We start from the raw sequence: 25,339 nt of genomic DNA on the forward strand, positions 1-25,339 counted from the left end.
ACCTCCCATCAGGCCATTGTATATAAACGGCTGGACGGTGGCAGTGCAGGATCGGGTGGCCATTTATAAATGGCCTCCCCGCACCCTGCTTGTCCTCTGGACATAGTGGAACACTGATCGGACGGGACCTCTGTGCGAGGTCCCGATCATGTGATCACTGATTGGCCAATCAGTGATCACATGCAGAGTAGTAAGCAAGATGTCACTTGTGACATCATTGCTTACTACCTGTGAAATCTGTGAATGATCACAGAGGTCACATGGTACAAGGCTATTCACAAAAGCCTTGTACCATGTGACAAGCTGTGACCAATCACAGCTCATTTAGTAGTTCTCAATGGCTGCAAGAATGCAGCTAGAGAGAAGGAGGAATGATTGCTTTTGCAGCCTTTAAAAAAAAAAATCTTCATCACCCCCAAGTAGTACAGTGTCACCATGGTGACACTGTACTGCTAGGGGGACAGCATGTAAAAAAAAAATAATAATAATAATATAAAAAATAAAAATGTTTCAAAATTATAAATTTGTTATAAACTCATTTGGATTATTTTTTTTTTACTAAAAATATAAGCGGAATAAATTTTGGCCAAGATTTATGATGAAATATTATTTATTTGCAAAATTGTATAAGAAAAACACTTTTTTTCAAAATTTTTGGACATTTTCATTTACATAGCAAAAAAAAAAATAAAAATCCCAGTGGTGAATAAATACCACCAAAATAAAGCTTTATCTGTCTAAAAAAAAATGCTAAAAAATTCATATGGGTACAGTCTTGCATGACCGCGCAATTGTCATTCAAAGTGTGATAGCGCTGAAAGCTGAAAATTGGCCTGGACAGGAAGGGAGTAAAAGTGACCGGACTGTAGGTGGTTAAACTGGCCAACTACATCACAGTAATCCCTCTTTGCCAGGCCTACTCTGCCCTGCCAACACAAATGCTACTATGGACACAATGCCAACATGGGCCAAACAGACACAAAATGGGGGAGAGCTATTAGTTTTAGGTCTGACTACTGACCATCAATGTAACAGAAACAAGATATACCTGTGCTCAAATCCCATCTATCAGGTGCTAAAGGAGTGTAACCACATATTAACACTTGAAATTTTGGAAGAACCCTTTGCACCCTGCTATATACCCTATCAGTAATAGGACACACTTGCCACTGCGTGTAGTACTCCCTTTTTATTCCTGGAAAATCAAAGTCATGGTTTGACTTCAACGCCCCTCATATTTTAGATCTATCAACAACTTTTTAGTGCAAGTTCCTGATTGCATACAAATAGATTGGCTAGATTAGGTAGGTCCTCATATGATATCGTTTTGGTAAATCTAAACAAACTGTAGAAAGACAACATGCTCAGATTAGAACGTGTTTGGTGGCAAGAAGGAAGCAGCCTGCAGCCCAAACATGAATGTTCAGATAGCCCAGGCATACATGCTTATACTACCTAAAGCAGTGAGTCAGGACAAAGAAGCAAGCCAGGTGTTTTCTAATCTGACTGCTCTCAGCTGAGGGTGTTTGCTTAGTCCTCAAAGATCGAAGATACGCAATTGTCTTCAGATCCAACTGAAACGAGGAGAACCTTATAACTGCATTTATCCATTAGGACATCTGTAGGCTTAAAAGATGAGGAAATAGGACAGAAAATTAATCAACCTGATAGGTTTGCTGTACTTGAAAGCCTGGATCCACCCTCTGGGCAAGACACTCCATATCGTATGGTTGCAGATACAAGAAAATTGACACCATTTATTGAACCCAAAATGCACTCAAGATTAGCTAATACCATTATACTATTATTGTGGAACAAATATAAATGTTCAGAATAAATTATTGCACAAAATTAGGTATAATTACTGTAACAATGCTATATTTTTTTTTATAGTAGAATATATACATTTTTTATTATTACTTATATAAAATCCTTATTGTGCATAATAACACAGTAGGTGTTTCCTCTTTCTTCGCAATTATACTTCTCACTGTATCCATCTACAGTCAAAGGAGACAATAAGTCAAAAACTTTCTGCTAAAACCTCTTCACTGCTACAATATATATACTATAGTGAATGGATTATGTACAAACGAATAGTCTTGATATCATCCTTAGGCACACAACTCATTTTCTATAGGCACTAAAACAAATGGTGACATAAATCAGACAGAGAGAAAGAATGTGTTCACTTCTCAAATTAAAGAGGATCTGAACCCAAAAACAAAAATTTAAATATTGCATTTTACTAATCCCTAAATCTTGTGGCTGCATTTATGTTTTTTTTTCTTTTCTCACTTTATTTTCACCTGGTAACCTACACATACCTCACTCCTCCAGAAATGTCAACATTTGGAGATTTGGATGGACTTTACATAAATTACTAACAAATTAAAAGAGAATTAAGGCCAAAGCTTTTTTTGGTCATACTTCTCTTCTGGGTCACAGGACTGTACTTACTTTTACTTTTGCTAAAGCCCACTGCCAGCTGATATGACAGGGCTAAGCCTAGTACACATTATGAGAAAATCAGACGACCGATTGTCTGATTTTCCACAAAAGTGTGTTATCATGATGTAGTTGGAATGGTATTGACTTGTAAGACAGTTCTCAACCAACAAAGGCAAATGTAGCTGTGTATGGGCATAGTAGAGGAGGATGTGTAGGGTCGTTCATAGCTTCTGATCATGCGCTATTTTTTCTGTTCGATTATTTCTGTATCATTGCTGTACACATTAAATGAAAATCGGAAGTTGTATTCTCTTTTGATAAAAGTTTTCTAGCTTGCACCCTTGGTTTTTGTAATTGAAAAAAAAATTCGAAATTGGCTGTCAAAAGCACTATACTAACAATCAGATAATCGGCCAATTGTTCCTTGTATGGAAATGTTCCTACGATTTTCTTATCGTGTGTACAGGCCTTTACTCCAGGCTCTGGAAGGATCCTGACAATACTGTCAGGATCCACCCAGATGCCTGACCGGCAGATGGTTAAACCTCTCAGCAGCACTGAGCCAGTCATTCCTGCCACCTCCACAGTTCAGTGCTCCAGTGAGAGCTGCAGCGGAAGAGAAGAGGGCGGTGACTGACGGTCACTGCTCTGTGCTCAGAGCAGACCAAGACAGCTCAGTTCTTAGACACAGAGCCAGAGGGGGGGCAACTGCAGCACCATACCAATTATGTAGCTGAGAGGTGAGGATGTCTCTCTTTTTTTATTAACTTTATATATCTCATTTAAAGCACAACTTCATCTAATATTTTAAGCATTTACAGAAAAGGTTTTTGTTCCTTCTGGTATAAAGGCTTTAACTATATGAATAAAAACGAACTATTGCAAGCATCCAGTCTGCTAAAGAAAGTTAAAAAGAAAACATTTACTGGAAGGATCACCAGGTAATAAAACTGTTACTGATGGGACTCAGGAAAATAAAGATTGCTGTGTTAAATGCTATTGACGGACTCCATCATTATATGTCATTTTCTATTTTGCCCAAACTTCCACCTAAATGAATGGATGTGGCCAGTGGATGAGAACTTGCTGTTTAAGGACTGATATTGTAAAAACTTTTGTTGTAGTGACACCTGAACACTTACTTTCAAAATGAGATAATTTAGCTTTGTAAAAAGAAAAATAACTCGAAAGGCAATGGATTCAAGCAACTGTATAAAATGTAAATCCATATTACTAAATAATTTTGTGATATCACATTAAAAGTAGCATTCACTAAGGAACTACAACTATATTATGTTAGCATAAAACATGACAGCATGATGTACTGCCCACACACAGGGCAATTTTCTAGCTCCTTCAATTTTCTTCCAATCTCAAAAATGATGCAAGAGATCAAAGCACTCGATCATCAACAGTCTATGCATTCATATGGCGAGGATGTTGACAGGTTGCCCTATAGCCAAGCTGCCAATCTATGGCAAGAAAACAGAACACTAACAGAATGACAGCCAGGCAAGCAGCATGTTGAGCAGAAGATAGCAATGGCAGTTCTCGTATTTCTCTTAATACGGGTTTTATTTTTAAATGTCCAATCATTTTGTGATTTACAGCAAGCTGAAATAACTAGAACTCTGTCCATGTGGTCAGCAGGTGGTTAACCAAAAGACATAGGATGGCAATTTTAAGAAACACACAGGTTTACGTTGATTGATTGTATATCTTAGAATTTTCAGTGATTGCCACAACAGATCTAGGTATTCAGAAAAATGAATTCCTGGAACCAAATTTTTTTTTTTCACATTTCACATATAAATTATCTTTCTGCATCCCCCATCTAAAAATAACGGTACTATCCATTCTGCACAATACAGATATATGCATTCTGTGGCAGGATTTCTCTTGTGCTTGGAGGCAATGTTTTCACATCATCTAGCACCTCTGTGAAAAGGTTTCCTTTGGTCTGTACAACCAAACCAGTGGCCACAAGTCTCTGGTCAGAACCCTTGGCCAACCAGCAATTAATGGCCATCAGCAGTAACTATGAATATGCTCTATAATGTAAGGAATGATCACACATTCTACTAAAGAGCTGCTGCTTACTACTTTTATTAAAACCGAAGAAAAGATACCTGATATGTTTACATAATATTCGCAGCAACTTCCCTAGAGAGAAAATAAACAGCATGATTGTATCCATGTGAGAATGAAAAAATAAATGAAACACTGGAAGAGTTCTAGTCTACAAGTACTGTGCACTGAATATAATCAGATAACTGGGATCCTAAGAGGCAGCCTGACAGTGTTAATAAGTATCTCTTCCTACCACACTGCACATGGGTACAGATACAACAGAAGCTTCCCAAAAGTCATCAGGTTCAGGTGCCCCTACTTGAGGGATAACAATCCAAGTCTGTTATCACTTCTCTAGCATTACCAAGCAAACCATTCACCAGGTATGCCAGGACATGTGAGAGATGAGCAGATCCCATTATCAATCATTGTTACAAGACATTCAACTAGTACACATCTAATGACAGAAAATCATGCTTTACTCACAGAAAAGCCAGCCCAGAAAGGACAGGAGTGTCTAACCCTGGCAGACGTGGTAAGAGCCAAAGCTGCGAAGCTGACAGCCACGATGAGACACCCGAGCACCATCTGTGACACCCCCAGAGAAAGCATGATCCGGGAGCGGGTGCGATATTCCCGCAGGCGAGACAGGCTCCTGGACAGAGCAGCGGGGCTCAAGGAGCGGCTACCAGGAAGGGCATTTAGGGGCATCATGGACAATCAACGCCAAGGAACGTCCTCTTAGAACTGTTGAGCCTCAAGAAAAGATGAACAAAAGAAAGTGATCCTCGAATGGTGATATAAATCAAGAGCAAAGCTGATCAAGGTTAATGTGAAGGTTCCAAGTTCAGGCAGAGGAGAGCGGTTCCTGAATAAATGCCCTGTGAGCAATCAGTAATAGGAAGGCGTTCTTGCTCGAAAAGTTAAAGGTAGCTGTGTCTGGTCATATGGAGCACCAGGGTCCAAGGTGAGGAATGTAAAGGTCAGTGATCTCCAGAGTATCCAAAGGATGGACCTGATAGTCAGCGAGCTCCAGAAGGGTAAAAGGTGATGGACCTAGCAGTCAGTAATCTCCAGAGGGTCCAATAGAGTGGATCTAGGGATCAGTGATCTCAAGAGTGTCCAAGGTGATGGATCCAACAGTCAGTGATCTTCAGAGGGTCCAAGGTGAGGGATGTAGAGGTCAGGGATTTACAGAAGGGTTTAAGGTGAAGATTTTAGTGGTCATTGATCTCCAGAGGGGTGCAATGTGATTGATGTAGTGGTCAGTGATCCCCAAAGGGGTCCAAGGTTGTGGACCTATCGAAGAGTGATCTCCAAAGGGTACAAGGTGATGTACCTAGCAGCCAGGGATCTCCAGAAAGTCCAAGATGATAGACCTAGTGGTCAATGATCTCAAGAGAATCTAATGTAACGGTTGCAGAGATAAAGGAGCTGCAGAAGGGTCCAAGGTGATGGATGTAGTGGTCAGTGATCTCCAAAGGGGTCCAAGGTTGTAGACCTATTAATGAGTGATCTCCAGATGGTACAAGGTAATGTACCTTGCGGCCAAGGATCTTCTGAAAGTCCAAGGGGATAGACCTAGTAGTCAATGATCTCCAGAGGATCCAAGGTAAGGGTTGTAGAGGTCAAGGATCTACAGAAGGGTCCAAAGTGATGGATGTAGCGGACAGTACTCTCTAGAGGGAAGACAGCTACACACACTTTCAAGAGTATAGAACAGAGCCTTCCTAGTGTATCAATCAAGAGTAGAATTCACCCAGCAGCCGGTCACCAAACACAGACAGCTCCATGTGCTGCTCCTCATCCGATCTTCTGATCATGGTCAGATCCCTTCCATACACAGTCCTGACTCCAGGATCATCGCCTGTACATCCTCCTCTGGCTCCTGGACACCGGTCCACCTCTGGCAGAATGAAGGGAACTGCAACTCAAGGGCAAGTTGGACATTCAGCAATCCTGAGAGCCCCCCAAGATCATTGCCCGGATGTCAGGTACACATTCAGCCTTGTACTGGGGAGAGCTGGGATGTGAAGCTGGAGGACAGTGATGTGCGCTCTCTCAGCTCTGATCTGGCTGCTGAATGAGATGCCTGGAAGTCCTCCTGTATCAGTCCTTTCCCTGGTGATAGCCAACGCCAGACTTGTTCTGCAAATGAATGCAACTCCTCCAGTGTACTGTCAGGAGGGGAGGGGGATCCGGATAATAATAGCACCTTCCATTCTGTGCGCTATCCCAGCTGTGCTCCGCTGCTGGTGTCTGTCCCCACACCGTCCGTGTCCTGATCACTCCATCACCGCACAGTGCCACCCACATCCACTACCCCCAGCCTCGGTCACCTTACATCCGACCAGACACTCGCCGCTAATTCCTCTCCAAACAGCGTGAATGATAGACTACCATGTACTACTCATCGCCTCTAACTCCGCCTTCACTATTAACCCTTGCAGGTAGCCTTCCCATTCTGCACCTCCACTCTGTGCTCCGTTAACCCTGTCCTCTCTGTCTTCCATTAACCCTTTACTCTCTGTATTCCATTAACTCTCCACTCTCTGTGTTCTATTAACCCTCTACACTCTGTGCTCTATTAACCCTTTACTGTCTGTGTTCTATTAACCCTTTACTGTCTGTGTTCTATTAACCCTTTACTGTCTGTGTTCTATTAACCCTTTTACTCTCTGTGTTCCATTAACCATCTACCATGTGTGTTCTATTAACCCTTTACTATCTGTGTTCTATTAACCCTCCACTCTCTGTGTTCTATTAACCCTTTTACAATCTGTGTTCTATTAACCCTTTTATTCTCTGTGTTCCATTAACCCTCTACTCTCTGTGTTCTATTAACCATCTACCATGTGTGTTCCATTAACCCTCCACTCTCTGTGTTCCATTAACCCTTTTACTCTCTGTGTTCTATTAACCATCTACCATGTGTGTTCTATTAACCCTTTACTATCTGTGTTCTATTAACCTCTACTCTCTCTGTTTTATTAACCCTCTACCATCTGTGTTCTATTAACCCTCTGCTTTCTGTGTTCTATTAACCCGTTACTGTGTTCTATTAACCCTCTACACTCTGTGTTCTATTAACCCTCTGTGCTCTATTAACCCTCTACTCTCTGTGTTCCATTAACCCTCTACTCTCTGTGTTCCATTAACCCTCTACCATCTGTGTTCCATTAACCCTCTACCATCTGTGTTCTATTAACACTCCACTCTGTGTTCCATTAATCCAATACTATTTGTGTTCCAATAATCATCTGCTCCTTGTGTTCTATCAACCTTCTACTCTGTGACCAATTAACTCTTCCTAGCTGAGTTCTTTTAACCTTCTACTGTCTCTACTGTTTCAATAATTCTCCACTCCCTGCGTTTCAAGAACACTGTACTCTGTGTTCCATAAAGCCTTTACTCTCCAGGTTCCATTAACCCTCTATTGTCGGTGTTCCATTAACACTGTACTTCCTCCAACACATTTTTTCTCTGCTCTCTGTGGTCCATTAACTCTAATTTTTCTGAGTTCCGTTAACCCTCTACTCTCTGTTTTCCTTAAACCTCTTGCTCTCTGTGGTTAACTGACCTCTCTACTGTTTGTGTTCCATTAAATCTCTATCCTCTGATCTAACTTAACCCTCTACTCCCTGTGTTCCATTAACCGTCTACTGTCTGTGTTTCATTAACCCTCAGCTCTCTGAGTTTTATAAACCCTCTACTCTCTGTGTTCAATTAACCCTATAATATCTCTGTTCCAATACTCTGTGTCCAATTAACTCTCTGCTCTCCGTGTTCTATTAACCCTCTACTCTCTGAGTTCCTTTAACCCTCAGCTCTATGTTTATCAATAACCAATTACTGTTTGTGTTCCATTAAATATCTGCTTTCTATTTTCCATTAACCCTTTACATTATGTCTTCCATTAACCCTATACTCTCTGAGCTCCATTAACCCTCTACTCTTTGAATTCCATTAACTCTCTGTGTTCTGTCTTCCAATACCCTCTGCTCTCCATGTTCCTTCACCCCTCAACTTTCTGTGTTTCATTAATCCTTCCTGACAAGTCAGTGCAATCCACCACGCACAGCACAGCAAGCTGCTTCTTTTCAAGGGCTGGGCAAGATGTTATTTTAAACCTCTTCTACAGTCTTTAGAAGATACTTCAAAGGGTATACCATTTTATTACAAATTGACAAACAGGCCTCAGATTATCACAGCAGAGTGTAATGGTAGCAATTCTTAGGGGCATTTCATAAAGCAGGTGAATTTTGCTTTTGCCTGGTACAAAATGGCAAATGGCACTGATTGCAAGAGTATTGGATGTTCCTTCCTTCCTTTTCAAAGGATTTTCCTTTACTTTCAGTCTCGGTGACAATGACTATCAGGACTAATAGGGTGAATCTCCTGTGCAAGGACACAGCAATAAATAATTAAACGGGGGTTCTAACCCTTCACTATCCTATCAAAAACAAGCAAAAATAATTTTGGCTTGCTAAGTAAACCATATTAAAAAATACAGAGAATGTTACTGAAATTTTGATTTCTCTTTGAAGAATAGAGAATCCAGATGTGCAGCAAACAAGGCTCAATCCAATGAGTTTGTGGGCAGTGAATGGGTTTTAAAATTACAGAGGAAAATCTGATGGCATTGAGGGGCTTATTCACTGCTTAATAAATATGCTGCTTAGTATTCTGAAGCAATAAAAAGCCACATTGCAATTGAAAGCATACATGGTGTGAAAAAATATAGGGCTGCTGACCTACTTATGATAATGCTGGTTGCCTGGCTGTTGTGCTGGCACACTAACATTAACACTTTATTTGACCTAAAGCAAGTATGCAGATACAGAAAATCAAAGAAAAATCATAAGGCCTTATCAGCATCTGCAGGACCCTGCTGTGACTGCTGTCCATTAAGCCAATTCACGTGGCTGTGTCAGATGGCATTCATGGAGGCATAGTGGGGAAAGGGGAAGGGGGGGGGGAGGTTTACTGAGGCCAGGGTGTCTATATATCTGCATATTTAGCCCTGTGTATGTTCAGCCACTGGGACCCACAGCACCATTGGTTGTAATCCTGCACCACAACATCCAAGGACGCGGCACTGCCTGGCTGCAAGAGCTGTGTGGTGCTAGACTTCCACAGTAATCAGCAGCCACCAGCCAGCTTGCAGTAAGGGACTGAGTCTGAGAGGAACACTGGAAGGAGCTGCAGCTCAGCTTCTACACCCGGCATCTTCCTCTGTCCTTTCTTCATCTCCTCTGTTGCCCCTCCCCTCAGCTGAAGGCTCATTCATGACGTGGCAGCGTCCCACACAGAGAAAGTACCATTCTGTGCTGCACTCAGGTGCCCCTAGGTGGCAGTGTGCCCTAGGCTTCTTCTTAGTTTGCCTAGTGGAAGCACTGGCCCTGTGTGTGGCCACCAACACCCAGCACCAACAGGGTGAGGAGTGTCAAAATTGGCCACCTCAGGCGACATCCAGCATATGGCTGCAGACAGCCCTGCTTATCTGCATACGTATTCTGCATCAGTGGCCTAAAATGTTGTAGTTAAAATTACAGCCATGAATCTAATACATTTTCAGAAAGGGAGGTCAACCATGGTATTCTTGTTGTTATTTTTGTCTTTAATATAAAAAAATTACATTTCCTTTTCAATCTGTACTTGCAACAATTTCTATAGACTGTCACAAAGTCTGTATTTTCCTGCTTGTGTGATTGTCTTACTACTTTTCTCAAGTAATCAAGCCAAATTTTTGGGGTTCAAGCCAAACACAAGCCAAATTTTTGGGGTTCCCTTGCAACAGGAGTTTAGACTACATACAAAAAAGGAAGTGCGATCAAGGAAAAATTTTTTTTTTTTGTGCATTCCCATGCATCATGTTTAGTTTAACCCATTATTTTCAATGGGCTGCCATATGTAATGCACAAAAAAGGTGTCTGTGCCATCTTCAAAAGTACACCGCAATAAACCGCACGTCACATACTTGACATAGAAAACACATTGTTCTACTGGAGGAAAAGCAGCTTTTAGTTCATACTCCAAGATTTTTCCCACAAACCAGTGGAATGAGCTGGGAGCAGGCATGCTGTTTTCTATGGAAAGGAATAAAAGGGCCAGCATTAAATGGAAGGCACATTGATCATCCAACCCATAGGACTCTATGAGCAAAACTATCACTGCAGATAATGCTTTTCCAGGGTTCAAAAGGGTCCTGTCATAAGATGTAATACAATAGTCAGCAGCTGATGTCCCCGCTAGTGATGTTCTGGGAATAAGGGATCCTGTACTGCCAGTGCTAGACATTTATATCCCAAGTCACGCACTTATAGGTCGGTCTGGCTATAACACTGAGTAGTAGGGACAGCGCTCCCCGTCACCCATGCTGTATCTCTTATTCAACCCTGTGGATCTCTCTCTAGCAGATAACACATCATAGGAAGTTGTGGAATACACCATACTGGACTGCTGCTCTTAAAGAAACTATGTCCCTATTTTTATGCTTAAAAGAAGAAAACCATTCAAAGAAAACAATTAAAGAGAAATGAAAGCTTCATTTTTTTATGTTTTATAAATAACAAGCACGTTATACTCACCTGCTCTATGCAATGGTTTTGCACAGAGCAGCCCCAAAACTCTTCTTCTCAGGTCCCCCCCGTGTTCCTGACTCCTCCTCCTTGACCAGTTCCTCCAATAGCAAGCCACGTGCTATGGGGGCACTGGTGCATGCTTGTCCCCGAGCCCCATTCTATGCATCCAAAAGGCACATAGAGTTGGTAGGACTGCCACTCTTAAAGCAACTATATCCCTATTTTTAATATTAAAAGAAGCAAACCATTCAAAGAAAACAATTAAAGAGACATTAAAGCTTCATTTTCTTTATTTTTTTATTAATAACAAGCATGTTATACTCACCTGCTCTGTGCAATGGTTTTGCAGAAAGCAGCTCCGATTGTCTTCTTTTCATGTCCACCACCAGTGCTCCTGGCTCTTCCCCCTCGATCAGTGCCCCAATAGGAAGCCACTTGTTAAAGGGGCACTGGTGTGTCCTTGCTCCCAAGCCCTGCTCTATGCCTCCATAAGACACAGAGAGCCACAGCTCAGCCCCACCTCCCACTCTCTCCTCACTGGCTGTGATTGACAGCAGTTGGAGCCAATGGATCCTGCTGTTGTGTCTCAGCCAATGAGGAGAGAGAGACCCGGAACAACCAAGGCTCCCCTGCATATCACTGGATGGAGAGGAGGCTCAGATAAGTATTGGGGGGCTGTTGGGGGAGCAGCATATAGAATGCATGAAGGTAAAAAACCTTCAGCCTTTACAATCACTCTAATACTTAACTGTTCCACTACTACAGCGGTTCTCAACCTGGGGGTCGCGACCCCTTTGGGGGTCGAACGACCATTTCCCAGGGGTCGCCTAAGACCATCGGAAAACATATTTCCGATGGTCTTAGGAACCGAGACACCGCTCCTGTCTCTGGCGATGTGTGGGCGGGATGATATGCTGCCCCTGTCACCGCCTCCTCGCCGCTGATTGGCCACCGGAACTGTAGCTCAGGAGAGGCACACAGGCGGCCAATCACCGGCGAGGAGGTGGAGCTTGGAGAGGAGGAGCCGAGCGGCAGCGCGCGGAGATCGAAGAAGATCGAGGGAGCTGCAGGAACGAGTGAAGAGAGAGGCCAGAGAAGGAAGACAGCTGACAGGTAAGTGCAAATTTTGCTGCTGCAGCCTGGTATGCAGGTTGTAGATGGGAGAGGGAGAGAGCGAGCCCAGGCTGGAGCAGGAGTCAGCAAGGTAAGTATCATTGGTGTCAGTGGGAGGGATAGTGCCCCATCATTTGTGTCACTAATACCAACGATGGGGCGCTATTCCTCCCCCCACTGACACCAACGATGGGGCGCTATTCCTCCCCCCACTGACACCAACGATGGGGCGCTATTCCTCCCCTCACTGACACCAACGATGGGGCGCTATTCCTCCCCCCACTGACACCAACGATGGGACGCTATTCCTCCCCCCACTGACACCAACGATGGGGCGCTATTCCTCCCCCCACTGACACCAACGATGGGGCGCTATTCCTCCCCCCACTGACACCAACGATGGGGCGCTATTCCTCCCCCCACTGACACCAACGATGGGGCGCTATTCCTCCCCCCACTGACACCCACGATGGGGCGCTATTCCTCCCCCCACTGACACCCACGATGGGGCGCTATTCCTCCCCCCACTGACACCCACGATGGGGCGCTATTCCTCCCCCCACTGACACCCACGATGGGGCGCTATTCCTCCCCCCACTGACACCCACGATGGGGCGCTATTCCTCCCCCCACTGACACCCACGATGGGGCGCTATTCCTCCCCCCACTGACACCCACGATGGGGCGCTATTCCTCCCCCCACTGACACCCACGATGGGGCGCTATTCCTCCCCCCACTGACACCCACGATGGGGCGCTATTCCTCCCCCCACTGACACCCACGATGGGGCGCTATTCCTCCCCCCACTGACACCCACGATGGGGCGCTATTCCTCCCCCCACTGACACCCACGATGGGGCGCTATTCCTCCCCCCACTGACACCCACGATGGGGCGCTATTCCTCCCCCCACTGACACCCACGATGGGGCGCTATTCCTCCCCCCACTGACACCCACGATGGGGCGCTATTCCTCCCCCCACTGACACCCACGATGGGGCGCTATTCCTCCCCCCACTGACACCCACGATGGGGCGCTATTCCTCCCCCCACTGACACCCACGATGGGGCGCTATTCCTCCCCCCACTGACACCCACGATGGGGCGCTATTCCTCCCCCCACTGACACCCACGATGGGGCGCTATTCCTCCCCCCACTGACACCCACGATGGGGCGCTATTCCTCCCCCCACTGACACCCACGATGGGGCGCTATTCCTCCCCCCACTGACACCCACGATGGGGCGCTATTCCTCCCCCCACTGACACCCACGATGGGGCGCTATTCCTCCCCCCACTGACACCCACGATGGGGCGCTGTTCCTCCCCCCACTGACACCCACGATGGGGCGCTGTTCCTCCCCCCACTGACACCCACGATGGGGCGCTGTTCCTCCCCCCACTGACACCCACGATGGGGCACTGTTCCTCCCCCCACTGACACCAACGATGGGGCACTGTTCCTCCCCCCACTGACACCAACGATGGGGCACTGTTCCTCCCCCCACTGACACCAACGATGGGGCACTGTTCCTCCCCCCACTGACACCAACGATGGGACACTGTTCCTCCCACTGACACCAACGATGGGACACTGTTCCTCCCACTGACACCAACGATGGGACACTGTTCCTCCCACTGACACCAACGATGGGACACTGTTCCTCCCACTGACACCAACGATGGGACACTGTTCATCCCACTGACATCAGTGATGGGGCGCTAGTCCTCCCACTGCAAAATTACAGTTATGAAGTAGCAACGAAAATAATTTTATGGTTGGGGGTCACCACAACATGAGGAACTGTATTAAGGGGTCGCGGCATTAGAAAGGTTGAGAACCACTGCACTACTAGCTGAATTGAAGAAAAAGGTTGCAATGCAGGAAAGAATGAATTGTTTGCTTTTTTTAATCCGTGTAAAAAAGAAAAAAAAAGGAATCATTACAGCATCCTTAAGAAGCTGGTCAAAGAGATTAGATGGTGGTCTTTTTTATTTTGAAAACTATTACCCCAAGCAAGAAAGTGTGTTCCCTGAGCAGGCAGCATCTGAATCCTAATAGCAACCTAATACCAGAACAATAGCAATTGGACCAGAAGAATCAACTTCTCTGACTGGTTTTCCCATCCTCATCCTCCCTACTGAGATCCTTTAAAGGAGAAGTATAGCCAAAGCTATTTCGGCTATACCTCTCCTACAAATCACTGGAATGCTATTTGTTCTGCACTCCTGTGACCCGGTTTTCAGCTGACAGCAGGCTAAAGCCTGGACCGGCAGGTAGATCAGTCTCTCAGCCAGCCACTGAGAGTCCAAGCCAGCTCCTTCCATGTCCTCCAGAAGAGGAGCAGAGAGTGGGTGACCGACAGCCACAGCTCTCCGTTCAGAGTGGGGGGGGGGGGGTGGACAGGACAGAATGATCAGCGTTGTGTGATTGCTCAGTTCTTGGGCTATAGTGGGAGACAGATGCAGCTGGATGAGTATGATTTTTTTTTTTAGATTCCCATACTTCTCTTTTAAATGTAGGTACCTGTTCACATGTGAAGGTATCTATAAGCTATGTGATTATACAGTTGACAATAGTCAACCCTCACTTAATTGTCTATTTATAAAGAATTTGCAAAGCTATTTATCTTGAAACTGCATGAACATTCATTTTGTGTGAATGGGGGCAAAAACAAATGTTATTTGGCTATTTTCTCTCCAGATCAAATATTTTTCATTCAAAAGAATAGCATGAATCTGGAAAATACCACATTATGGTCATGATCAAATAGAGCCAATGAGCATAAGAAATAAATACTTAAAGCGGAGTTCCACTCACTCTGTAAAAAAAAATATGAGTTAGCAGTTACAATAACTGTAGCTGCTGACTTTTAAAAAAACAGCCACTTACCTGTCCTTCGGTCCCATGGTGTGTGTCCCGCAGCTCATTTCACAGGCTGTCCTGTATTCCAGGAGGCCGGCATCTTCACTGTGGGCACCTGGCTGTGATAGCTTGTGGCTTCACAGCAGGGTGCCCACTGCGCATGCGCGAGTAGGAAGCTCTGTGCTTCCTGAATGGCCCCATTGTCTTCTGGGACCTGTCACGTGTCCCAGAAGACTATGGGGAGGGAGTGTAGGAGGACAAATTCTGCCTCCGATCGCCTAGGTGATCGCAGCGGAAGTGGGAGCGGGTACCTGTCAATTTCGGGTACCCCCCCCCCCCCACTCCCCAAAGGTGCCAATCCTTAATGGTAAGTGGGGGAGCAATATTTAAAGCGGAACTTCCTCTTTTGGGTAGAACTCTGCTTTAATGTACAGCATGTGCTATGATCATGATCAGATCCATCTAGTGGCTATCATGCAGTATTTTCCTGATTCTCTCTATGAAGAGAAAAAAATGTCCTAATAACATTCAATTTTGTTCAGTCTTGCACAGAATAATATCCATGCAGTTTCACAGGATGATTGGCTGTGCAATTTTTTTTATAACTACACTGATTATTATCTATGAACATCTAGGTTGTGAGCAGTTTACATGCTTGAATGTTTACTTTTCTGATAAACTGCCTGTTATTCTGCAGAGCTGAACTGTTTCTGATTTGGATAGTAATAACTTACACACTTTTCCTTATTAAACACATTTTAAAAAACAGAGTGTCTGTGTGAATATTAATGGATACCCCCATGCTTGATGTCAGTCTGGTCTGGGCAAAGTTTCCCAAAGTCAGTTTACTCACCACTAGCAACAGATATGAATGTTAACATGCTTGTTGCAGCAAAGGAGCTCAATTACTAACAGTGGGGTATACCTATAATTTGACTTTCTTTACTTTCATGCCCCGCAGGTAGCCATGTTTCCAACAGATTATGCACACTTTTACAGAACCTTTCATTGGCTGGCACCCAATATTGCCCTTTAAAGTGGTATTCCTTCACCCCTCTACGGCACCCACCACCTCCTCCTATTACTCCACTCTCCCACTGACCCGAACACCTCCACTAGTAGTTTCTCACGCTCCTGCACATCCCACTCCCATGCCACCTTTCTCACCCTTCTCCTCCTCATAACCGCGGGGGACATCTCCCCGAATCCTGGCCCTCCACCACCTCCCTCACCCGCACAACACCCTCCCGCCTCCACGTCCCGCCGCAACCCCCGCAACTTAGTATCTGTCCCCCTGCTCCCTAAAATCCCCCCCCCTCTCCTGAATGCCCGATCGGTGTGCACCAAGCTTACCGCCATCCACGACCTCTTTGTTTCCCACTCCCTCAACCTCCTAGCGATCACAGAAACCTGGATCCAGCCCACTGACTCTACCTCTCCTGCTGCACTCTCCTACGGAGGTCTCACCTGGACCCACTCACCCAGGCCTAACGGTCGTAAAGGTGGTGGGGTTGGTCTGCTCCTGTCACCGCAGAGCACCTTCTGAGTCCTCCCAAACCCCCCCTCCCTATCCTTCTCCTCCTTCGAGGCCTACTGCGTCCGACTATTCTCCCCAACCCCCCTGAAGATTGCTGTGATATACCGGCCTCCTGGATCCATACCCCGCTTCCTGGATGACTTCTCCTCCTGGCTACCCTTCTTCCTCTCCTCTGAGCTACCCACCATCATCCTTGGGGATTTCAACATCCCTGTCAACCTCGACAACCCGGACACAGCCCGTCTCCTCCATTTAACCTCCTCCTTTGCACTTGCACAGTGCATACAATCCACCACCCACTCTGACGGTAATATCCTTGATCTTGTCTTCTCCAACCGCTGCGCTCCCCACAACCTCACTAACACCCCCTTCCCTCTCTCTGACCACAACCTGATTACCTTCTCTATCTCCTCGTCCTCCAACGCCTACCCCTCCAAATGTCACACTACTACCAGCTGTAACCTCCGCAACCTTAACCCTGCCCCCCTCCACTCTGCAGCTGATCAACTCCACGACAGCATCCTCCCCCTGTCCTGCCCCGACTTGGCTATGACCGCCTACAACAACGCCCTCTCAACAGCCCTTGACTCACTAGCGCCTTTAACCACACGCAACATCAGACCCCGACCTCTCCAGCCCTGGCAGACTGATCACACCAAAACCCTCAAATGACACAGTCGCACCCTGGAGCGACTATGGCGCAAAACAAAATCCCAACAAGCCTTCACCCGCTACAAATCTGCCTTCCACACCTACACCTCCTCCCTCCACGCTGCCAAACAAGCCTACTTCTTGACCCTCATCAAGGCCCTCTCCTCCAATCCTCGCCGACTCTTCTCCACCTTCAACTCTCTACTCTCGCCACCCCCACCTCCACCCAGCACCTCACTCACCGCCCTTGAGATTGCCAATCACTTCAAAAACAAGACTGACACAATTCGCAAGGACATCGCCGCAACTCACACGCCCTCTCAACCCGTCCCCTCTCACACAGCTACCCCCTCATCCCCCCTCCCCCTCGACATAACCCACAGGGACTTCGTCGCTGCTCAAACTCCCTCCAACCCCCTTCCCCCTCACTCAGCTACCCCCTCATCACCCCTCTCCCACGGCCCCACCACTGCTCTGACCTCCTCTTCCACCCCACCCTACATTCCTCATACTGAAGCTCCCCCAACACTACGCACCTTTGACCTTACTATCATCGAGGAAGTCTCCAAGATCCTCTCTGATGCCCGCCTCACCACCTGCCCCCTCGGCCCTATCCCCTCACAACTCCTACGACCTCCCTCCCCCTCCATCCTACGCTCCCTCACCCACATCTTCAATCTCTCCCTCTCCTCCGGCACTTTCCCCTCCCCTCTGAAACATGCACACATCACCCCCATACTTAAAAAGCCCTCCCTGGACCCCAATGACCCGAATAACCTCAGACCCATCTCCCTGCTCCCATTTACATCTAAACTCCTCGAGCGCCTAGTCTACACCCGCCTATGCTCTCACCTCAACGACAACAACCTCCTCGATCCCCTACAGTCCGGCTTTTGTCCCCTACACTCCACTGAAACTGCCTTACTCAAACTCTCCAACGACCTGCTAACCGCCAAAGCTAATGGCCACCATTTAGTGCTCCTACTCCTTGACCTCTCTGCGGCCTTCGACACAGTTGACCACCCCCTCTTCCTCAAAAAATTACACTCCCTCGGCCTCAGAGATTCTGCTCTCTCCTGGCTCTCATCCTACCTGTCACAACGCTCCTTCAGCATTACCTATAATGCTACCACCTCCCTCTCACTCCCCCTCTCTGTTGGGGTCCCTCAAGGCTCTGTCCTCGGGCCCCTTCTCTTTTCCATCTACACCTCCTCCCTTGGCCAACTCATACACTCTCACGGCTTCAACTACCACCTCTATGCCGACGACACACAAATCTATCTCTCAACCCCCCACCTCACCCCCTCGGTCTCCGCCCGAATCACACACCGGCTGAGCGACATATCAGACTGGATATCGCTCCACTTCCTTAAACTGAACCTCTCCAAAACCGAGTTTCTTGTCTTCCCCCCAGCCCGGACACCACCCCCCATTGACTTCTCTATCACATCGAACAACGCTACCATCAAATCCGCCCCGCAGGCCAGAGTACTTGGTGTCATTCTGGACTCCAACCTATCCTTCCAGCCCCAAGTCCAATCTTTAGCAAACTCGTGCAGACTCCACCTCCGCAACATCACCAAAATTCACACGTTCCTAACCCCAGAAACCACTAAACAGCTCATCCACTCCCTCATCATATCACGACTCGACTACTTCAACTCCCTCCTCACTGGCCTGCCTCGCCGCTGGCTATCCCCGCTTCAGTAGATCCTGAATACGGCTGCCAGACTCATTCACCTTACCAACCGCTCCATCTCCGCCACCCCCCTCTGCCAATCCCTCCACTGGCTTCCGATTGCGCAACGGATCAAATTCAAAATCCTAACGCTGACGTACAAAGCTGTCCACCATACTGCCCGGACTACATCACTGACCTAATATCCAAGTACCGCCCAGCACGCACACTCCGCTCCTCACAAGACCTCTTTCTCTCTAGTTTCCTCCCATGCCCACCTCCAGGACTTCTCCAGGGTGTCACCCATCCTCTGGAACTCCCTGCCCCAACCCATCAGATTATCACCTACTCTCCTCTCCTTTAGGCGCACCCTGAAAACCCATCTCTTCAGGGAAGCCTACCCCACCCCCTGCTAACTTGCCGACGTCCTCCACTCTTCCTACCACTCCATCCCCCACAGCTATCTCCTCCTGTGCCACCATCCCCTCCCTCCTAGATTGTAAGCTCGAAAGAGCAGGGCCCTCAATCCCCTCATGTTTTGCATTGTATTGTTATTGTTCTGTCACATGTTCTGTCCCCCTTTGTACAGCGCTGAGCAAACTATTGGCGCTTTATAAATACTGTATAATAATAATAATAATAATAAACCCAAAAAAAAATTATATTGCAGAACATGCTATCCTGCAGATGTAGCAGTTAGAATGTTGAGACAAACCATTTACCACCAACAGAGGTGCTTACAATTATAGCTTTTATTTATTCACGAAGAACTTTTATCCAAAATAAAAAAAAATGTTTTTGTAACTGCTTGTGTAACTGTAGTGTGAGTTGGAGTTTGGCTTCAGCTTGTTAGTGTATTTAAATCTGCCAGTACATCTAACACTCCCCTCCCCCCTGGTTGACAATGCTGCTGTCCAGTGGTGCCCCCTGTGCTCCAAAGTAAGGAGGAGTAATACAGGAGATGTGTTACTGGCCAGATCACCAGTTGAAATCAGAGGGAAAAAGCCTAAAACATAAAACTAATGCTGCCACCACATCTAATGACTGGTAAGTTGTAATATATTACATTTTTGGTTTTGTGGTTAATACCACTATTGGCCCTTTCATTTTCTAGACTGGAATATGCCCACTGTGTGGAGAAGATATACACCAATGTACAAGATTAAACCAACTATTTTGGAAACCATGGAGATCTTGTTGGGATCATTGGTAATTATCATACCTCTTATTCCTTAGGTACACCATGCTTTATTTTTATTACCAGTTCTCTGCCTTTTCTCTAATATAGCTGCAAGCACAAATGTGTTAGCATTGCTTTTCCTGTATTTGATGACTTTTGTGTTGTGGTCTTGTTTCTGTGATATTAGCAAAGCAGTCATGGCTTTATGCACTGACTTTATACTTCACCTTTAGTCTTTATTCACAGAAAACCATCAATCAGAGACCAACAAATACAAAAATAATAATGATCAGGGTAAGTTTCACAGATATGTCCAGTTACAAATCAAGATAGAATTAATGAAAGACATGAAATGGGAGATGGAGCCCCAGAAAACAATCTTTGAATCCTTGCTAAAAGGATTTACTGGTACCACACCCCTTAATAGTGCGCTGTAAATTGAAACCCTAACCAAAAAAACTAGTGGGGTTTTAAAGGTACCATACCATACAAATGAAAAAAAAAACAAAAATCAATTGGAAAAACAATTACCACTTTATTGATAAAACTGAACCATCATAAAAGTGGTGAAACATAACATATGAACATGTTCCTCTTAAAAGGCATAACAATGTCCCAGGGCATTCCAAAATTTTGGGGAGTAGAGGTGTAGTTTGGAATGCCCTGGGACATATTAAACACTGTGATTTTTTGATGATCTTTCAGCTTCCTGTTATGGATCGATGACCTCATTCAGCTGGTGGACATTGACATTTTTGGTTGAGGGATTTCCTTTATCTATGTCTGGTTCAGATGCTTGTGTCTTTTCATTGGCCTCATGGAGAGTCACTGATATCACCAATCGGTAAATGTTAACAGAGCTTATGTCATTTTTTTTAATATAATATGATTGTTAAATGTCATATTTCTGTTTTGTGCTTTTGGCATATTTTTGTATGATTTCAGAAATGTATACTTTGTCACCCTGAAGAAGCGGGCTACGTCCCGTGAAACGTGTCGGAGCAATCAACAAAGTTTGGAAATGGCTATGCCAATGTAATGTGCCACTAGGCTATTTGTTGCCATATTGTTTGTCCAATTTTTTGCTATAAGCTTGTTGTGCCTTTTAAGAGGAACATGTTCATATGTTATGTTCCACTACTTTTATGGTGGTTCAGTTTTATCAATAAAGTGGTAATTGTTATTTAATTTTATTTATGTTTTTTCATTTGTATGGTATGGTACCTTTAAAACCCCACTCGTTTTTTTGGTTAGTGTTTCAATTTGCAGCGTACAAATCAAGATAGTTAAATGTACTGTTCAGCCTCGCTATAAATGACAGTACTTATACATTACCACTTCTATTAAAAATCCAAAAGACAATGGTTTGTGAGGTCCAGAAAATCATACCTTCATATCACAGGGCCAGCTGTGCCTCCAGAGCTGTTGATTTATATAAAGGCTGTGAGACTTTTACTTTATAAATATACTGAACATGAAACTTTTAAAGTTTCTTTCTACCTAAAACTAATACTTTAAACAAAACATTGCAGCTGCAGCATGTGTACAACCCCCTCTGGACATTAGTTGGTTTAAGTGTAGAGGTTGGGGGGGTGTAACTGCCTATTTTTACCGACTGTGTAAATGAGTCCTAAATGGAGAATTCCTGGCAGACATATAAAGACACATTTGAAATACATTTCTATAAACTGTTTGTTGGCACGGGGTTAGGCTGGATCACCATCCGGTTGATGTTCCTCCATGTTTTCCATTAGCTTGTTGCTGGGTCACATAAGAGGACTACCCCCCCGGGGTGGGTTCTTCTGGGCTATACTAAGCACCTGTAACAGGACCACTTCCAATACACATAGGGTACCGTTACTCTGAGACTTGTCCCAAGGCATTGATGAAAACGGCAAAGGCTGCCATCGGGAAATGCTTGACTATTAGGCTCCATTCACACTAGGGCATTTCAAATCAAGGGCAGAATCGCCGTGATTCTTCCCACAATTTGAAAACACGCTGTGAAAATGTAAAAACATGCATTCATGTGTTCAGGTGCCATTCATTTCAATGGCACCTGAATACGGGGGGTGTTTTTGCTGCTGATCGCAGTGTGTTTTTCCACGCGACAAATGCGATGCGATCGCTCAAACAAACCGCAGGGTGTGTGATGCCAATTAAAGGTTCCAGAACCTTTTTTCTGGGCTTTGCACATCCTGCAATTTTGTTTGCCTGATCACTGTGTGTCGCGTGGAAAAAAGCACCGCAATCGCGGCAAAAATGCACCACGTTTTCAGGTGTCATTGAAATGAATGGTATCTGAACACGCGAATGTGCTTTTTCACATTTTCACAACAGGTTTTCAAATCGCGGGCAGAATCTCGCCGATTCCACCCTGCTCTTTTAAATGCCCTAGTGTGAAGGGAGTCTTAGAGATGAATATGCACCATGTACACTTGCACCATAGCTCTTCTCCAGTTAACTCTGAGCTCCCCATGTACATTTACACCTTCCCACTGTAGACTTGCAATTAGGAGGGACATGATGAGCCTTATCCACAACCACCTGTCCAGTGTTTTCCACTACTGTTCCCCAGTAGCGGAGTGGGCCCCCCCATGTACCTTGTGTGGGCTCCACACGAACGCTTAACTTTTCTCTTGATGTTCTGTTACTCTTTACAGGATGGAGACCTCTGCTGTGAAGGTCCACACCCATTGCTATGGGAGACAGACTGAAAGGAGTGTTGACAACATCTCCCTCACTGCTAGAGGCCAACCCACCCATAACAGGTACACACTAACGGCAGGCTGATTGTTAAACTTCTGTTATCTTAAAGCAGAGCTCCACCCAAAAGGGGAAGTTCCGCTTTAAGGACTGCTCCCCCACTCCCCATTAAGGATTGGCACCTTGGGGGAGAGGGTACCCTAACCTGACAGGTACCCACTCCCACTTCCGGTCTGATCGCTTAGGCGCTCGGAAATGGAAGATGTCCTCCCTCCCTCCCTGTAGTCTTTTGGGACACGTGACAGGTCCCAGAAGACAACAGGACCATTCATGAAGAGAAGCTATACTCGCGCATGCGCAGTGGGTACCCGGCTGTGAAGCCGCAAGCTATCACAGCCGGGTGCCCACAGTGAAGATGTCAGCCTCCTGGAATACAGGCTGGCCGGTGAAACGAGCTGCGGGTGACACACCATGGGACCGAGGGACAGGTAAGTGGCTGTTTTTTAAAAGTCTGCAGTTTTTGTAACTGCTGACTCTTATTTTTCGATAGGTTGACTGGAACTCCGCTTTAAGTAACCACTGACTTGCGTTTCACATTGTGTTAACTCTTGCAAAGCTGTCTTCATACCCCAATGTGTTAAATGACCCAAACCTTAGACTATAGGTGCTGGTTACTTGCATTACACCTCTTTGGGTAATTTCAGATCGGCCGGGAACAAAGTTTCAAAGCTTTACTTTGAAAATTGCAAAATTAACATCTCAAAGTCCAAAGAAAAACATGATTATTCCTATGTCCCTACACCTAATCCAGGCTGCCCCAGCATACCTGCAAAAAGTAGAGTCCATGTGTTAAAAGGTCCATTAGTGGCATTTCCCAGGAGCCGGTGTCTTTGGGGGTGAACCCCAGGTACAGAGGACCTTCTACATTAGGGCAGCAACAGGTGACATTCTTGCACTACTCCCAAGTGCAGATTCCCAGTCTTGTTTCTTTGTCATGGGCCCCCAGGCTTGGGCTCTCACTCTCTTTCTCCCCTTCCCTCTGGACCACTGTTCCTCTTTTAATAGCACAGGATCAGTTGGTCAGACTGATAACCTGCCAAACATAAAGAACCAAGAAAGGCATTAACCTTTACTCTCCCATTCATGGAAGCATCTAACTAGAACATTTTTCAACCTACCTACATGTTTTACCTGCCAAAGAATTCTGTAAAGTCAGTCCTGTGTTTCCCATATTTCTGCCATTATTTTGACGTAGTGTTACTCACTTCAGCTTCACAGCTCTATGTGATCCTAATAAAAAGGACAGTTCCAAGCCACTATGTGCACACCATCTGGTGACTCCAAAGCTATCACAAGGTGCCAATGCTCCAACCTGAGTTCACCTGGCTCAATGATCTATTTCAGGGGTCTCCAAAGTTCGGCCCGTGGGCCACATCCAGCCAGTCAGTATGTTTATTCCGGCCCACAGCTAGTCCTCAGGCTCGCTGCAGGGGTGGTCCTTGTCTGGGTTGCAGCACTTGAGGGGGGTGAGTATGCTGCACAAGTCCCCCAACCCGACAATGCCCAAATTATTTTAGTGCAGACCTGCTGCACATCTCAGTTCCCGCCTTGCAGTTAAATTCAGTGTGCCTGTGTAACAGTGGGGTAGGAATCGGGAGGTACAGTAGGTCTGCACTAAAGTCAGTCCTTGAGAGGCACACTACAGTGGTAATGGACTGATATACAGGGGAAAAATAAGATGGTGCGGGGAGACTTATGAGGAAAAGATTTACTGGGAGGGCTCTGATGAAGACACATATGTGGGAAGGGCTCTGATGGAGACACAAGTGTGGGGGAGGGGCTCTGACGGAGACACAAGTGTGAATGTGGGGCTCTGACGGAGACACAAGTGTGAATGTGGGGCTCTGATGGGGACATAAGTGTGTGGGGAGCTTTGATGGGGACACAAGTGTAGGGGGCTCTGATGAGACACAAATGTGCAGGGGGCTCTGTTGGGGAAATTAGTGTGGGGAGACAGCTCTGAGGGCACACAAGTGTGCGGCAGGGACTCTGAAGGGGGAACAAATGTGCTAATTTTCAAGGGAGTGTTAAAGGGGACACAATCGTGCAGGGAGAGTCTGATGAGGACACAATTGTGCAGGGAGACTCTGATGGGGATATGGATATATGGGGAGACTTTGGTGAGGACACAAATGTGTGGGGAGACTCGGATGGGGAAACAGATGCAGGGGGAACACAAATGTAAGGCCTCATGGACAGTGAATGTTTAGCTCTGGTGCTCAAGGCTGCAGCATATAGGTGTGGGTGAAGGATACAGGTATACTATCCAGCCCGCTATGGCAGCCTTTCAAATCCTATTGTATTCCATGGCTGTAGATTCATTTAAAAATAATTGATTTTTTTTTTTCAAATCCTATTCAATTTCATGGCTGTTGATTCATTTAAAAACAACTGATTTTTTTTTAAAAAAAAATATATGATGTGGCCCTCCAAGTGAAAAGTT

General features: G+C 45.7%; 1 protein-coding gene and 1 long non-coding RNA gene across 2 annotated transcripts in view; one reads left to right on the forward strand and one right to left on the reverse strand.

Moving 5' to 3' along the window:
• The window catches only part of ENTREP2 (endosomal transmembrane epsin interactor 2), a 1,018,721-nt gene extending 1,011,778 nt beyond the window's left edge, over positions 1 to 6,943 (reverse strand). Inside the window, exon 1 of the mRNA XM_089652451.1 lies at positions 5,008 to 6,943. Within this exon, the coding sequence (XP_089508577.1) occupies positions 5,008 to 5,235 (228 nt within the window). The 5' untranslated portion in view covers positions 5,236 to 6,943. The remainder of the gene's footprint in view (positions 1 to 5,007) is intronic.
• On the forward strand, positions 6,088 to 22,902 carry LOC149447588 (uncharacterized). Its single transcript, XR_016305861.1, has 3 exons — positions 6,088 to 6,515; positions 20,065 to 20,159; positions 22,794 to 22,902. It is a non-coding gene; the product is annotated as an uncharacterized LOC149447588 (long non-coding RNA).
• The last annotated feature ends 2,437 nt before the right edge of the window (positions 22,903 to 25,339 follow it).

The sequence above is a fragment of the Staurois parvus genome, unplaced genomic scaffold (genome assembly GCF_062004578.1).
Source record: "Staurois parvus isolate SC_StPar_1 unplaced genomic scaffold, SC_StPar_1.0 ptg000682l, whole genome shotgun sequence".
NCBI lineage: Eukaryota > Metazoa > Chordata > Amphibia > Anura > Ranidae > Staurois > Staurois parvus.